The 15,359-nt window shown below is 46.7% G+C and overlaps 1 protein-coding gene across 1 annotated transcript in view; it reads right to left on the bottom strand.

Moving 5' to 3' along the window:
• Nucleotides 1-15,359, bottom strand: part of SYN2 (synapsin II) — a 184,598-nt gene that overhangs the window by 38,887 nt on the left and 130,352 nt on the right. The window contains exons 2-5 of the mRNA XM_062200461.1: nt 9,209-9,266; nt 7,578-7,669; nt 5,363-5,519; nt 330-419 (exon numbers count right to left, since the gene is read on the bottom strand). Coding sequence (XP_062056445.1) covers nt 330-419; nt 5,363-5,519; nt 7,578-7,669; nt 9,209-9,266 — 397 coding nt within the window. The remainder of the gene's footprint in view (nt 1-329; nt 420-5,362; nt 5,520-7,577; nt 7,670-9,208; nt 9,267-15,359) is intronic.

The following is a 15,359-nucleotide window of genomic DNA, read 5'->3' as shown; positions in this document are numbered from 1 at the left end:
AGAATGTAACTTACCACACTAGTGCTTGTTCTGGCCCTAGGGCTAGAACTCAAGGTGTGAGATCTGATTGTTGGTCCAGAGGTTTGTTATTCCCAACTTGATTAAAACGCCCTTGTTTCTGCTCTTTCCTATTCTGTCTCCAGAATCTGAAGGCAACAGACTGTTGGCCAACATCCAGCCGCTCTGGTCCTACAGAGCAGCTCCACAGCTGGGCCCCAGTGGAGTCTGTGGGGTTCAGATGCTAAGGCCCTCATCAGAATCTCGGTCGCTGTGTGGCTGAGCTCAGGGTGGAAATAGAGAGAAACAGAAGTCCCCACCCAGCCACGTACCATCTCCTTGTGGTTGGGGTAGTACGTCTGCTCGATCAGCGGGAATTTTTCTCCTCCCAGTGTCTTGTAGATGGCCACCAGCTGGGCAAACTGAAAAACAGAAGCAAACGTTTCAGCTTATTTAAGACACCTTCTGTAATGGACAGGTAAAATATCAACCCATCAAATATTTATCAAGCATTTGCTTAGTAAAGGGCTTCGTACTAAATGCTTTGAAGATATAAAAGAAGTACATGTATTATTCCTGTTATCAAGGACTATGCTTTAGTTGGGACATGGAAGGAGAGTGAACTAACATATAGAGTACCTACTTGATTTTAATTATATTTCACTTAATCCTCATATCGAATTAACCAGCTAGTTACTTTATTATCTTCATTTCATGCATGAAGCTCAGAGAGGGTAGAAAATTTGTCTGAAATCAAAGAGCTAAAAAGGTGTGAATCTAGGATTGAAAGTTGGATCTTTAAACAAGTGTACCCCTGGGCAGTGGCACAGGATGAAGTAACCTGGGCCAACTCTTGAAGTTCAAATGCTGGGCAAAGGAATGGTAGCTTTTCCCAGTGAACAGGATGGAATGTTTGAGCAGGGGGTGTCATGAATGAAGCTGTTCTTCAGGAACACTTGGACAGGATATGGGTTAGACCCAGCATTTCTGGGACTTACTATATTAACTGAACTTACTGATCCCTTCACCTGTGAGAGAGTGGGGTAGCTCCACGGTGAAGAGGCAAACTACACACACATACACACTTACAGTTCAGGGCTGAAAGGCTCTGGGCACACATCCAGGCTCCCTGACCCCTCTTTTAGAGATCACTTGCCCAACATAACACAGTGGTTGAGTCAGACTGCTAGCCACACTCCCTCCTTTCCTATCTCTAACTGCCTTAATTTCTTCAAGTAGGTATCTTTTAGGCTCTGCAGAGATAATGTTCTTCCCACAGGAAACACAGGATTTTCCTGCTCAATCCATCACACACAGCCCCTCCCCCCAACACACACCCAACCCCTACTGCACTGTGGTAGCAGGGAAAATCTAGTTCTTTCTCTCTAGTGTTACTAGATTAGTTCACACTCCACTCCACTGATACATGGAATTGCTAGAAGGGAAACTTGCCATATTAAACCTGCTTTCTATTTATCAGAGAAAGGAAAGCTAGAACATCTCCCAAAGCTCAGGTTCTATTCTCTATGAGAGATGCTGGCACATGAGCCCGTAAGGGAGAAGGGTTGGAGAAGGAAACACTCTGGACTGGATGCTAGAAAACTGGAGTTTTCTGGTTCTTGTTCTGTCCTTGAGCCAATGAGATGTACTCTCTAGGCCTCGTTTTCATCACATGTAAAATGAGAAGGTTACATTTTATCAGTTCCACAAACTTTGTATCCCATTATTCTATTTCCTCCCAAACTGTTATCAAACTCTGACCATAAGTTGTGGTCCTTTTCATTCTGAAAGCTGGAAAACACTGGAATTCCTGGGCCACTCCCTGCAGTGGATCTCTGAGGCCTCCTCTAGGACTGAAAGCGTGATTCCTGGACTCTCACACCCCGCAGACTTCATCACTGAGAGACCTTAGACATGCCTCTCACTTTACAGATGAGGGAAGGAAAACGCAGCTCCCAGATCGCACCTGCAGTGGGGCTGAACTGCGAGAGGAGCTGGTTTCTTCTCTCCTTGCCCAGTGCATTCCCCCACCATACCTGTTGTCCTCACCATTCTTTGGTTCTTCAGTTTGATTTGATTGTTAGGACATGGCTGCTCAGGCCTTTGTCTTCTCTGATTGTCCTCACTACCTCATCTGACCTTTAAGTCCTGTCTCCACACTTGGGTCTGGCTGGACTCCTGTTCTGCCGGGACACCTGCCTGAGCTCCCAGGGCTCTCCAGCATCCCTGGGGATCTGATGCCAGTTCTGCCCAACAACCTCTGTCCTGCTGCAGCCCACACGCTGGCATGACACCAAGGCATGTGGGGGAGTTACACAGACACCATACGCGTGCCAGGAAGCCCTGCGGCAGACTCCCAGGGCCTTGTGACAGCCAAGACGAAGATGGCAGCCAGTTCCCAGGCTCTGTGTGGGTCTCAGGGAGCTCATCCCACCTCCTCCACCTCGTCTTCAGCAGCCCCTATCTCCTCAAGGTACGTGGCTTGGCTTCCAACCCCTGCCTCTGTGGAAATTTAGATTAAGTCACAGGCTCTCAGTCACTATTAAACATGTGTGATATCTGATAAGGGCTATTTCCTCTATGCACAGACAAAAGAATGAGTTTGGGAGCTAGGGGTGCTATTGGCACTGTGCAGGACGATATGCTCATTATAAACACTTATCCAACAAATCTGGAAGGACTCCTTGGAGGAAATGGGACTTGAAGGTCAGTTTGAGTTAACATGTTATCCCTCACTCTCTTGGAAATTAAATGCTTTATTTTAACCCTAGTGCATCTGTGTCTAAAACACCCAGAAAGAAAGGGATTTCAGATACATTCACAGCAAGAAGAGGTGGTGGCTTTCCCAATTCTGCTTCTGAAATCCCAGGGGCCGGTCCCGACTAATTTCAGAGATAGTGGATGTTCTCAGAGACAGTGATACAAGGTTGAGCCTTTGCCAACCCAGCAGAGGCCTCTCCTCATGCCAAGGTCAGCCACCATAAGGAAATTTAGAAACATGAACCCAAAGTCATCATTTCAGAGTGACCCTCCACTTACCATCACCAAATGTGCCCACTCCCATAAAAAGGCAGAGAAAACCATATAAAATGTCATTTGTGTGGCAGCTGCTTAGTAAAAGTGAAGGGAGAACTTGGTGTCTGGCCAGGGAGCCTGCTGTTCTCATGCAATGCCAGAGGCAATGTGCTGGTATTGTGAATGGGTGAGAGTGTGACCCCTCACCGGATACCGGATCCCGGATCCCACGAGGGGCGAAGCCCTCGGCACAGGCTCTGCTGCTCCTCCCCTCTCTGGCCTCTTGCACAGTTTAAGAAAAAAGAAAACAAAACAGGGGAACTCGTTTCTTTCAGAGATCCCAGATATGAGGAGACTGTAACAACTGGGCTGGCAAAGTGGTGGCAGGTATTGCTGTTATTCCCAGTTTGCAGACAAAGAAACTGGGGCACAAAGAGGTTTTGTCAGAGGGCTGATAAGCACTGAGCTGACCCAGAAAAAGCTGATAATAGCAAAATCACCCTGTGTGACTACAAGGGAGTCAAATTCCAGTACATGCTGGGGGTGGGGGTGGAGGTGGGCGTGGGCTAGGCCATATGGGCGTAGGAGGGCCTTGTGACCGAAGAGAAAAGGTGACGGCCTCACGTGTGCTCCTCCGTGACTGGCAACACTCGAATCACACAGCTCTTTCAACCTGTTTCTGCAGCGCCCAGGGTTCCGGATGCCTCAGGCCACACAGAAGGAAAGTGGAACAAGTGGACCTTGGGAACCCAGCCCCTCCTTAACACGGCAGCTCCCAGAACTCCTGACCCCATGCTCACTGCCCCTTTTCTTACACAGAAAGGGCTCCCTGGCTCCCGAGGGAATAGGGAGCTGTTAGTTCAGGTGTGAAAAAGAGATAAACAGCAGAGATGAAGGATCTGTTTGTTTATTAAAAAAAAAAAAAAAAAACCCTCTAGTTCCTTGAGTGGCGAAGAGACTTGGGGTTCAGAAACTTAACAATTAGCCGTGAGTGCCAGGAACCTTGGCAGTCCAGTGTATGTGACAGCTGACATTTGATTTTTGCAAAACAAGATGAAGAGGATGTGATTAGGGGCAGGTGTTTCCTTCCGAGAGGGCCAGCCTGGAGCTGCAGTTTTCAGAGGAGCTGCGTCCGCTCAGCTGTCACAGAGGACATGAACACGTCCCAGCAGCCATCAGAGGTCACTCTCTCTCCTAATTCCACCATTTCTTTCTGCCTAAAAGTTTTCACTGCTATTCTGGATTTTGAAGTTGGCCAAGGAAGAGAAAATCAGCTTTTTCCTCGCGCAGTAGCCCGAACTGGGTGAGAGGCCATGCGACCTTGAGAAGTCCTGGCTCTGTATTTTATTTTAAGTTACTTAATCTTTTCTAGATCCCCTTTTTTCTGTAAAAAGTGCTACTAATGGTAACAATAATATCTTCCTTGTAAGGTTATTGTGAAAATTAAATGAAATTAGTGTAGGAAAATCTCAGAAGCTGACACCATATAGTAAGTAGTTGTATACTCCTTACCTCCTGCCTCTTTAATTTTCACATGTGCACCATGAAAGAGTGAGATTGGATGATCTCCAAAGGCACTTTCAGCTCGTATTAAGTGTCTGATTCATTGTATGCAGCTAATCTCATTTTGAAGTTGTTGAAACACTGTAGGTCTCTTGTCACTAACACTCCTCTTAATTGGGCCATTCCCTTGGTCCCCAGTGGCTTCAGGCCTTTCTAGTGGTTAAACGATTCTGAGAGGCAAGAAACAGGTCTTTAAAATCATCCCAGCTGCGGCTGAGGGCAGAGCCTACAGATCTGTCAGGGCTTCTTTACAGAATCTTTGTGCAGCTTTGTTGCAAGAGCAAAGGTCACGGGGCCGGTGCCAGCATCCCACAGCAGTGCTGGTTTGAGTCGCAGATGCTTCACTTCCCATCCAGCTCCCTGCCAATGTGCCTGGGAAGGCAGTGGAGGTTGGCCCAAATGCTTGGGACCCCCTGCCACCAACATGGAAGACCCGGATGAAGCTCCTGGTTCCTGGTTTCAGCCTGTCCCACCCTGGCTGTTGTAGCCCCTTAGGATGTGAACCAGTACATGGAAGATCTCTATCCTTCTATCTCTCCCCTTCTCTGTAACTCTATCTTTAAAACAAATTAATAAATAAACCTTAAAAAAAATACCAAAAGTCTGTAATGCAGCAGAGACCATCCGGTTCATGCCGTGCGGTCCTATGGTGTGACAGCCTGCCCCACACCAAGTCCGGGCTGAGGCTCTTCTCAGCAGTCTGGAGACCAGCAGTCCCTCCTGAGGTCTGGGAGATGCAGGGCCTGCCTCCCACCCTCTCACCTGGGATAAAGAGGGCCTCACTCACCACCCATGGCTTGTCGCAGAAGTTGTAAATGGATTCCAGGGAGTTGATGCTGGGGAGGCCTGCGTACTGCATGCCAATGATCAGATGGCGGAAATCCTCATTCTCTGCCATGCCAAACGCATGCTGCCGGATGAGCACAAAGTCCGGCCGGAAGGACCTGGTGAGAAGGCAGACAGGTTTGCCATTGGCCAGCACCCTAAGCACCATATCACCTTGCCTTCCATTGCCAAAGCCTAAGGCAGGGAAGGTCTTAGGGACGACACAGGCTAAGCCCCTCGTTTCATAAATGATAATTCCTTTCCAAACTGGGAAATGAGGTATTACGGCATTTTCCAAATGAGGTTTGAGGAAAAGATTTGTGAGATTCCTTTATTCCCTTGGGCTAAGCATTGCCTTTTTCTAAGGTACACATATCCTCAGGAGGGAAGGAACACTTCTAGACCCTTACAACTTAAGTCCTCCTGGGGGTCCTGAATTGGTGCTCTGAGCAGGTCCCAGGAGACGTGGAAGCCAACATACTTGGCAGCCTTCGCCATGCTGCCCTGGAGGTCCCTGACCTCTGTGTCCTGTTCTGACTCCTTAAAATAGGCAAGGCCCTCATCAGGCCCCGAGGAGAGCAGGGGCCAGGCCGGCTGAGAACAGATGCCAGACTTCCCAGTGTTATTCTTCCAAAGCGGACACCAGGGAGGGGTGCAAATATTTTTCGCAGAACTGAGGTTGAGCAACGGCTTCAGGAAGCACTGAGCACAGAATGTTCCCATGCCTGGGAAAGCTCCCCATGGCTCACCTCTTGCCAGGAAAGATCCATGCCACAGATGCTTCATAGAATCGGAGCCCCTGTCTTTGTGCCCTCACTTCAGAGATCCTTCCAGAGAGCCATTTCTGGAGGAGGGGAGAATCACCCCCAAGGCTCAAGGCTCAGCAGTTTCACACCATGTGCAATGACCTACCTGGTTCTCTGCCCAGGCACCCATCCAACCGCCTACAGACCCAGTCCCATCTAGGCTCTGATATTAGACATTTAAAGCCCTCTTCGGTTGCTCAGGGGACTTAGCATCAAGCCAGCACAGCACCTGTTAGAGTTGCTCTGCCCCAGTTCCGGAAAGTTGGCTGTAGCTGTGTGCCTGACAAACTCCAAGCTTCTAGCCCAATTCCAGGAATGGACCTGTACACTTGTGACTGGTACGTGGAAGGGCCTGCTTTATTCTTGCCAGGTCGCTCCTGGTGCTCTGCTACTGGCTCTCCTGTTACCACCTGCTTTTGTGCAGGCTTCTCCACGATCCACCTCCAGTCAGAGGAGCCCGTCCGTCTCTCTAGCAGGGTCTACCTGCGCTCACTCCCCACCTGGATGCACATCACTTTTTCTGTCTTTCCCTGTTGTTAGGTCCCAGACAACCCCCGTCCAGCCTCCCTTGTCACTGTCCCCGTTGCTGTTGGACACTGGAAGCCTCGGGGTCTGGGTCCTGCAGACTGAGGTAGGAAAGAAAGTGAGCAGAAGACCCTTCCTGCAGCAGGACTGATGTGTGGAAATCTGCAATGTGCTCCACTCCAGACACAGCGTGGAAAACATTTCCCTGCAACTGGACTTCTCATCAGCTCCTTCTCAGAGCTGCTGTGCCTGTAACAACATCCAGTCTGTGTGACACTCAGCACGCCTCCCAACACAGGAGTGCTCCACAACCGCTAATGTTTTCCACCTACAATTTATCTTCCACTCCCTAGGTTTTCCTTTTAGATTATGAGTTCTCAGGAATGAGGAATACTGAATGAACACAGGATTTGGAGTCAAGAGAACTCACACGAACACGGGGCTCTGCCACCAACTCTCTGGGTGAATCTTAACAAATCAGTGTAAAATTGAAGGCTGAACTAGATCAGACATTTCCAAACTTTTTCTTAAATCAACAGAACAGAAGTATATGCAAAGAGGAAAGTACAGAGCCACATTAACTGAGGGTGGGCAAGAGTCTTAGAAGGAATCCAGTTACTACTAAGTGGGCTCTGAGTCTGTGAAGCCCCAGGTTGGTTCCCCTGCTGTCTGTCTAAGAGCTCCCTAAAGGCAGAGCTACCTTATCTACCACATCATTAAGCTCTGTCTGCCACACATGACACTGCTGTCTCACTCTAACACCTGACTGAAACGACTTCACACCAAAGGTGCTAACGCTGAGGACAGCCACACTGACGCTGCCCCTGCGGACAGGAGGGCCCTTACCGGACAACCTTTGTGCCGTTGCGGAGCACCTGCATGTCCACGGCATAGCTTCCATCTGCGTGGGCCACCAGGTTGAGCTCTGAAAATTCTGCCTGGAACATAACAGTACAGGAGTAAGTCCACAGTCCGTCCTGACTTTGTTGAGTTCTCCACACAGCAGCAGCATCCCCACAACCAAACTTTCACTTAGAATTTTCAAAGCACTTTCCTATCTGATTTCACTTAATTCTTATAGCACTCCTACAAAGTAGATGGGACAGAGAAAATAATCTCCATTTACTATGGAAAAATATGGAGCTTGAGAGCAGTTAAGTAACTTTTCTGGACAAACAAAATCTATCATTGGCAGAGACAGGAGCAAAACTCGGGCTCTCTGACTCTCGGCTGGTAGACCTTCGCTGTCTACAGAGTGAAGGTGTAACTGATGACAAACATCTCCCTTACCAGTTTCAACATAAACACTAGGCTTTAGTTCTGCTATGCCCGCAACTCTGCATAACACATTAAGCAAGGTACTTGTCTTCTGTGAGTTTCTGTTTCCCCAGTGTATAATGTGGAAATAATTTTAATCAACCTTGCCTGCCTGACCTTGCCTATCTTATTTTAAGAACTGAAGGTAATGGCAGGAAACTACTCTGTAAATTACAATACACCATGTAATGAATGCTGAGTAACTTCTATTATTACAGAGAAAATATATGCATCTTTAAAGTGCACATCCCCTCTTCATAAATGAACTTAATCATCTATCATGAATTAAGGAATAAAGAAAAGTAATAGGGCTTTCAGGTCTTTGGTGTATTAAGACAAGGAGGTATTTTTTTCTCTTCATTTAAAAAATTCTCATTTATTTTTATTTATTTGAAAGGCAGGGATAGGTAGGTAGATACAGATAGATAGATCAATTGATCAGTCGATCAATCAACTGATCTTCCATCTACTGGTTCACTCTCCAAATGCCTGCAACAGCCAGGAGAGTGCCATGCCAAAACCAGGAGCATAGAACTCAATCTAAATCTTCCACTTGGGTGGGAGGGACCCAAACACTTGAGCCATCACCTTTTGCCTCCTTGGGTGCACATTAGCAGGAAACCAGAATCAGAAGCAGGACAAGGACTCAAACCCAGGCACCTCAGTATGAGTTGGAGGCAGCCCCACCAGCATCTTAACTGTGTGCTGAACATCCACTACGGAAGGTATTCTCTAAGTCCCCTCGGAGGGGTAGCCTCAGGCCCAGAGTGGGCATCACCAGAGGAGGCACACCGCAACAGCAGACATGTGCCTATCCAGGAGACCTTGCTACCAACAATACATAGGTGCCACCAGCGTGCTAGGGAGACATTTCTCTATGGTTGTGTTCAGTCTGGGAGTCCTGTACTGAGAGCAGGTATTAGGTATTAAGATCCTTACTTCTAGCCTCTCTGCTGACACACAAAAACAAGTCAGGGAAAGGAAAAGATGCAGCCTTCAGAGCCAGGCCGTACAAAGAGAAAAATCCACAGGAAGGGTGAGAGAGGAGATGGAGAGCCCAGAATCCAGTGACAGTGTAGTCCTCTTAACAGAAGTAGATGGGTCACTCTGGGATGCCAGGGGGCATGCTGATGACGCAGGCTGGGCTGCAGGCTGATTACCTGTTCCACTTTGATTTCATAATCGCCAAGGACTTTTTTGCCCCGAAAGCACTTCGCCCTGGAGAAAGGAAAAAACCGAAATCGATTAGACATTTGCTGTAACAAAGAAGAGGACTACAGCAGAAAGGGCTCTGGGATGAGAGTTAAGAGACTGGGGTTCTGACCTTCACTTTGCTACTGGATCACCAGAAGACCTCCAGAGGATCACTTTCTTCTAGGTTCAATTTACCCACCTATAAAAGTACCCAAAGCACCCACCCTCTCAGGCTTTGCGATTTTATAATAATATTCTTCGTCTTTTGACTGAAAAAAAAAAAAAAGTCTGGAAGTGGTAACTTCCACAGGTGTGCTTGGTGAAGACTAGGTCAGTTTCATACACCCCAATCGTCTCCTCATTTTCCCTGTTCCTGTGGTTCACTCTGATTTTCTAGTTGGTTTCCACCTTTGGATTTTCAGTTTTAAAGAAAGAATTCTTTTTTTTTTTTTAAGATTTATTTATTTATTAGAAAGGCAGAGTTACACAGAGAGAGGAGAGGCAGAGAGAGAGAGAGAGAAAGAGAGGTCTTCCACCCCATGGCTCACTCCCCAATTGGGCACAACAGCCGGAGCTGTGCCAATCTGAAGCCAGGAGCCTCTTCCGGGTCTCACACATGGGTGCAGGGGCCCAAGGACTTGGGCCATCCTCTACTGCTTTCCCAGGCTACAGCAGAGAGCTGGATAGGAAATGGAGCAGCTGAGACTTGAACTGGCACCCATATGGGATGCCGGTGCTTCAGGCCAGGGCGTTAACCCGCTGTGCCACAGCGCCGGCCCAAAGAAATAATTCTTAATACTTTATCTCTTTATACTCACACCAAAAGGATCTTAGGCAATTAATAATTTTAAAATATAACCAAAAAAACCTGACAAGGATTAAAGAGAAACTAATGAATGAGAGGGAATTAACTATATCCAAACAAGAGGCGATGGAGGAGACAGGACAGCTTCTACAGCTGCACATACAACTTACCCTGTATTTATGAGCAGTCAAGAAAAATGGATCAAGCTGAGTGATTCAGTGTGCAGTGACTCTGTCACAGAGAGGAACTTCACATTCATGTATTAATGGCGTCACAGCTTGTAAGTGGACTGCATTTATGCTTGTAGTTATATTGACCCTACCTTGCCTCTAACCTACCAATTCCCCATGATTGTCTGACTGTCTCATCTTCCCATTTAATGGGCTCAACATTTGCACAAAAGGCCTTTCCACACTGCACCTGGTTAGGTTTGGTTTGCTTTTCCAGTGCTTGAAATTTCCAACTGCCATATTTCCCATATTTCTGGGAAACTTTCTTCAGAATGAAAGAATAAACCAGTATTCACTGGGTATCATGTTCTAGGAATTATATGCTACTTGCTTTCTAGATCATCTCATTTAATAGGATAGGGAGAAAGGTCTTCATTTGAGAGAAAAAGAAATCAAGATTCAGAGGAAGGGGGCCGGTGCTGTGGCGCAGCGGGTTAATGCCCTGACCTGCAGTGCCAGCATCCCATATGGGCACCAGTTTTAGTCCCGGCTGCTCCACTTCCAATCCAGCTCTCTGCTATGGCCTGGGAAAGCAGTGGAAGATGGCCCAAGTCCTTGGGCCCCTGCACCCACGTGGAGATCCAAAAGAAGCTCCTGGCTCCTGGCTTCGGATTGGCGCAGCTCCGGCTATTGTGGCCAATTGGGGAGTGAGCCACGGGATGGAAGACCTCTCAGCCTCTCTTCTCTCTCTGTGTAACTCTGACTTTCAAATAAGTACATTTTTAAAAATATTAATAAATAAATAAATATAAAAAATATTCAGAGGAGGAAAATGGCATATTTGACGCTATTTGACAAGTCAGTGACAGAGCCAGCATTCATACCAACGCTGTAGGACTTGCGTCCAATCTCATTCACACCGCACAGCACCGTCCCTCTGTGCTGAAGCATTTTTCATCTTCTTCCACAACACCACGAAGACTGACTTTCCATGTGTGCTGCACTGAATTTTTTTTTTTCCATTTTCCTTCTTCCACTCAAAAGAGACTTAATGACGTGGTGAACACCAGTCTCACTACAAATACTTCCTACTCTGGTTCCTGTCAACTACCCAGGATGAGGTCAGGCTATTTCCTTTCCTCTGTGGGTTCTGGAACAGGCCGTTCTAGGAAGTTGTCATTTGTCCCATCCAAGTCCCTGGCCATGCGCAAATTGCTCCTCTGAGGCACTCAGCCACCTAGGAGCTGACTGCTGAAGTCCATCCCCCAACCTCTGCCCCAATTCCTTACTAAGCTTCACACCAGCTTGCTTCCAGGACCCTGATCAACACTCATAGCTCAGAAGCCCCTTGGGCAGGGGACCCACAGCATATGCCATCCCTTTGGCTACTGCTGCGTGTATGCATGGCACTGTCATAGTCTTCGGTTCTTGGGCCCTCTAGGATTTTGTTCATGACTATAAAAATGAGTAAGTGGAGTAAATGACCCATGAGGTCCCATTTGTTCATTGGCGAGATATATCTACCTTGTTATCGGTGTCTCTTCCTGTCTCAGAATAGCTCTGCTGTGAGGTAAGCTTCAGAGATTATAACAACTAACCTCTCATTCTGCATGCAGCCTTGTGTATTCAAAGCACATTTCCTTGCCTTATTTGTGCCCCCACAACTCTGTGAAGGCACTAGGAGAGATGTGCTATCCATCTGATGACTGATGGAGAAACTGAACCTCACAGATAAGTTCTGGTAGTTAGGCCCAGAACTCAGCTTACATGTAGGTGTTTCCAAACTGCTGAGTTTTCTGTTTTACTCATTTATTTTGCAGGTTTTGAATGCTGATACTGAAGTGTTTATAGATCCTGCAGGGTTTATTCGCCACTTCCTGCCCCTGCCCACTGCCCAAGTTGGCTAATCAAACTGTTTTCATGCCTTCCTTCCACCCCCACCTCTCCAGCTATCCTAATGCCTTTTCCTTAAGGTAATTTGTCCTGCTGGAAATCTTAGTTTGTGTTTCCTGGCCCTAGGTCACTGACCTATCTTGGCTGAGCCACAGTCTCACAGAAAAGGAGCCAAGATGGCAGCAGATGGGGCCCAGAGCCTCTTCTGGAGGATGCGCACACTCTTGCAGCTGTCAGCCCTTGGTCATTTTGATTCCAGTATTTTCATGAAAACTTTGTAACTTGCTAGCGGATGACACAGGCACGTCCTGATACTAAGGGAGCTCTGGCAGGAGGCAGTGTGCTGGAATCTGGAGGAGGCCTCTGCAGTCCCAGTCCTGGGTGTGAATCCTGGCTTCATCCTACCTTGACTGCCCTGAGGCAAGTGGCTTACATTTGTTTAAAATTCTGTTTAAAATTACTCATGTGGTTATATCAATCAATCAAATTATCTCCCTTCAAAAGTAAATTAAAGGGTAAAATGAAGAAGAATTCTCTCCTGTCCCATTCCTCTTACCAGACACTCTCCCCACTAGCAGCTACAAGCAGACCCTTCCAATGGAGGAAAAATATGGCTGCACGCATGGTTCAGACATACACACAGCCTCATGCTACACAAACTCCCCTGTTAATCTTGATGGTTCCCATTTAAAAATATATACTAGTGATATACTTTCAGCACACACTGACCAACCACTTTCTTTTTAATAGTTGTATGAAATCCCATTCAAATTGTATGTAATTTTATTTATTAGTGAGCATTTTTATTTCAACTTTCTTGTTTGTTTTTGCTCTTATAAACAATGCCACATGGCTTACATTTAAAAATATATTCACAGGATAAATTATTGCAGAATTGCTGGCTCGAGTACTAGATGGCTACAGTTTTTACTGATATTGCCAAGTTGTCCTCCACACACACACACACACACACAAAATCATACCACTCTCACCACTGTTTGAAAGTTTGGAAAGTTACTTCATATACCTTGGTTCTCCCTTAGGTAAAATGGAACTGAGGAGGTGCTCCGTATGGACTTCCCAATTGGTAGTCTTGCCAAATAAACCCAAATTCATCTCCTTGCACTCCATCCTAAACAGAACCCAAGCACAGACTAAAAATATCTATGGTGCCTGCATTGTCAATTTCCCCCTATTGTAACTTTTTCTTAACAAGCCTAGCAGCTGAGGATCTATGTGAATTTAATGGCTTGCAGCTTCCTTCACAGACCAGGTAATGAACCATCTCCCCTTATGACTAAAATGGGCAGAGGCTTCCAGATTTAACTCTTGTTACTCAAGGAAGTAAATACCTACATAAACTCCCACCTACCTACCAACTAGAGCTCGGAGACTGAGAAGTAAGATTTCAGAGCTTGTTGCTAACATCATCTGAAAATCTGGCCTAACCCTTCTTTTACGCATGGGATAATGAAATCAAGAGTCCGAGAGGTAGGAGCCAGGAAAGCTGAGTTCAGGCCTAATTCTACCACTTCTCAGCTGAGTGGTGACAATAGGCAAGTAAATTGTCTGTTTGAGCCTTAGTTTCTAGATGCATAAAACTGAGCTAATGATAATTTAAATTTTAATATAATAATTAATAAGAATATTTGCTATGCACTAAACACTATTCAGAGTCTTTTACGTAAAAGGGCACCCTAAAAGTTCATGGAAAATGGGAAAAAGTTAACTTCATTTTGGTACAAAAAATTCAAATCCATGCATACAGGAAGTTTTCAAAAAGTTCATGGACATGCATATTAGGAAAAAAAAAAAAAAACTACGGGCCAGCGCCGTGGCTTAACAGGCTAATCCTCCGCCTTGCGGCGCTGGCACACCGGATTCTAGTCCTGGTCGGGGCGCTGGATTCTATTCCGGCTGCCCCTCTTCCAGGCCAGCTCTCTGCTGTGGCCTGGGAGTGCAGTGGAGGATGGCCCAGGTCCTTGGGCCCTGTACCTGCATGGGAGACCAGGAGAGGCGCCTGGCTCCTGGCTTCGGATCAGCGCAATGCGCCGGCCGCAGCGGCCATTGGAGGGTGAACCAACGGCAAAAAGGAAGACCTTTCTCTCTGTCTCTCTCTCTCACTATCCACTCCGCCTGTAAAAAAAAAGAAAAAAGAAAAAAAAAAAAAACACTACGTATGGATTTCAAAACTTTATGCACCAAAGTAATTTATTTTTTAATTCCATCTTCCATGAACTTTTTGAAGTGCCATCATATTTTCCCTCATTTAATAATCAATACCTGGTTCATAGGTGTTGTGAAGAGTTAATGACATCAAGTGTTTTGGAGGGGCTGGTGCTGTGGCACACCATGAAGCTGCCGACTGCGATGCCAACACTCCATACTGGAGTGCCAGGTGGAGTCCAGCTGCTTTGCTTCCAATTCAGCTCCCTGCTAATGTGCCTGGGAGAGCAATGAAAGAGGGACAGAGTATTTGGGCTCCTGATTACACAAGTGGGAGACCCAGATGGAGTTCCAGGCTCCTGGCTTCAGCCTGGCCTAGCCTTGGCCTTTGTGGTCAACTGGAGAGTAAATCAAAAAGTAGAAGACCTCTCTCTTGCTCGCTCCCTCGCTGCCTCTGTCTCTCCATCTCTCTAACTCTGCCGTTCAAATTTGGAAATTCTGAAATGCTATGCACATATGAAGTACATTAGCAAAATGCAACAAGCATTTATGCTGTGGTCCTGTGATGGTAGCCAGCAAGGCTTCTTCCCCTTCTGGACTCTCACCACATTGCCTGTGTGCTCATGATATCTGACGCACAGCATCATCATCATCTCCTAACAGCTCTCAAAGTCAGCTGTCTAATAATCTGACACTTCTCTTCCACCTGCACTCTCAGACCAGTAGACTACGTAAAAATGCTTCAGACCAAGGATCATCGCTGGATCTTCCAGAACATTTTGGATTTTTAAATACTGACTATGCTGTGTTGTTTGATTATATTCTCTGACCATACATAATATTCACATCTGTAGAACTCCCAGCCCTTCATAGCATACTTAGTAAGTTTGCAATTGAGGCCTGCTTGCCTACTGACTGGAGAGGTCAGGAATGGTGGTTTGAGCTGGACTCAAAGAGGCCACGCTTGGACGGAGTCTGTTCCTGCAGGCCCAGCCATCTTTTCATCTCTTCTACATGCCAGTCCCACAGTGTCACATTCCTTCCTTTCTATCCTTCCCCGCATGAAAATCTGTTCCCAATCCC

The sequence above is a fragment of the Lepus europaeus genome, chromosome 9, assembly GCF_033115175.1.
Source record: "Lepus europaeus isolate LE1 chromosome 9, mLepTim1.pri, whole genome shotgun sequence".
Classification (NCBI taxonomy): Eukaryota; Metazoa; Chordata; class Mammalia; order Lagomorpha; family Leporidae; genus Lepus; species Lepus europaeus.
Note: the sequence above shows the minus strand (reverse complement) of the source record. Positions and strands in the feature narration are given on the sequence as shown.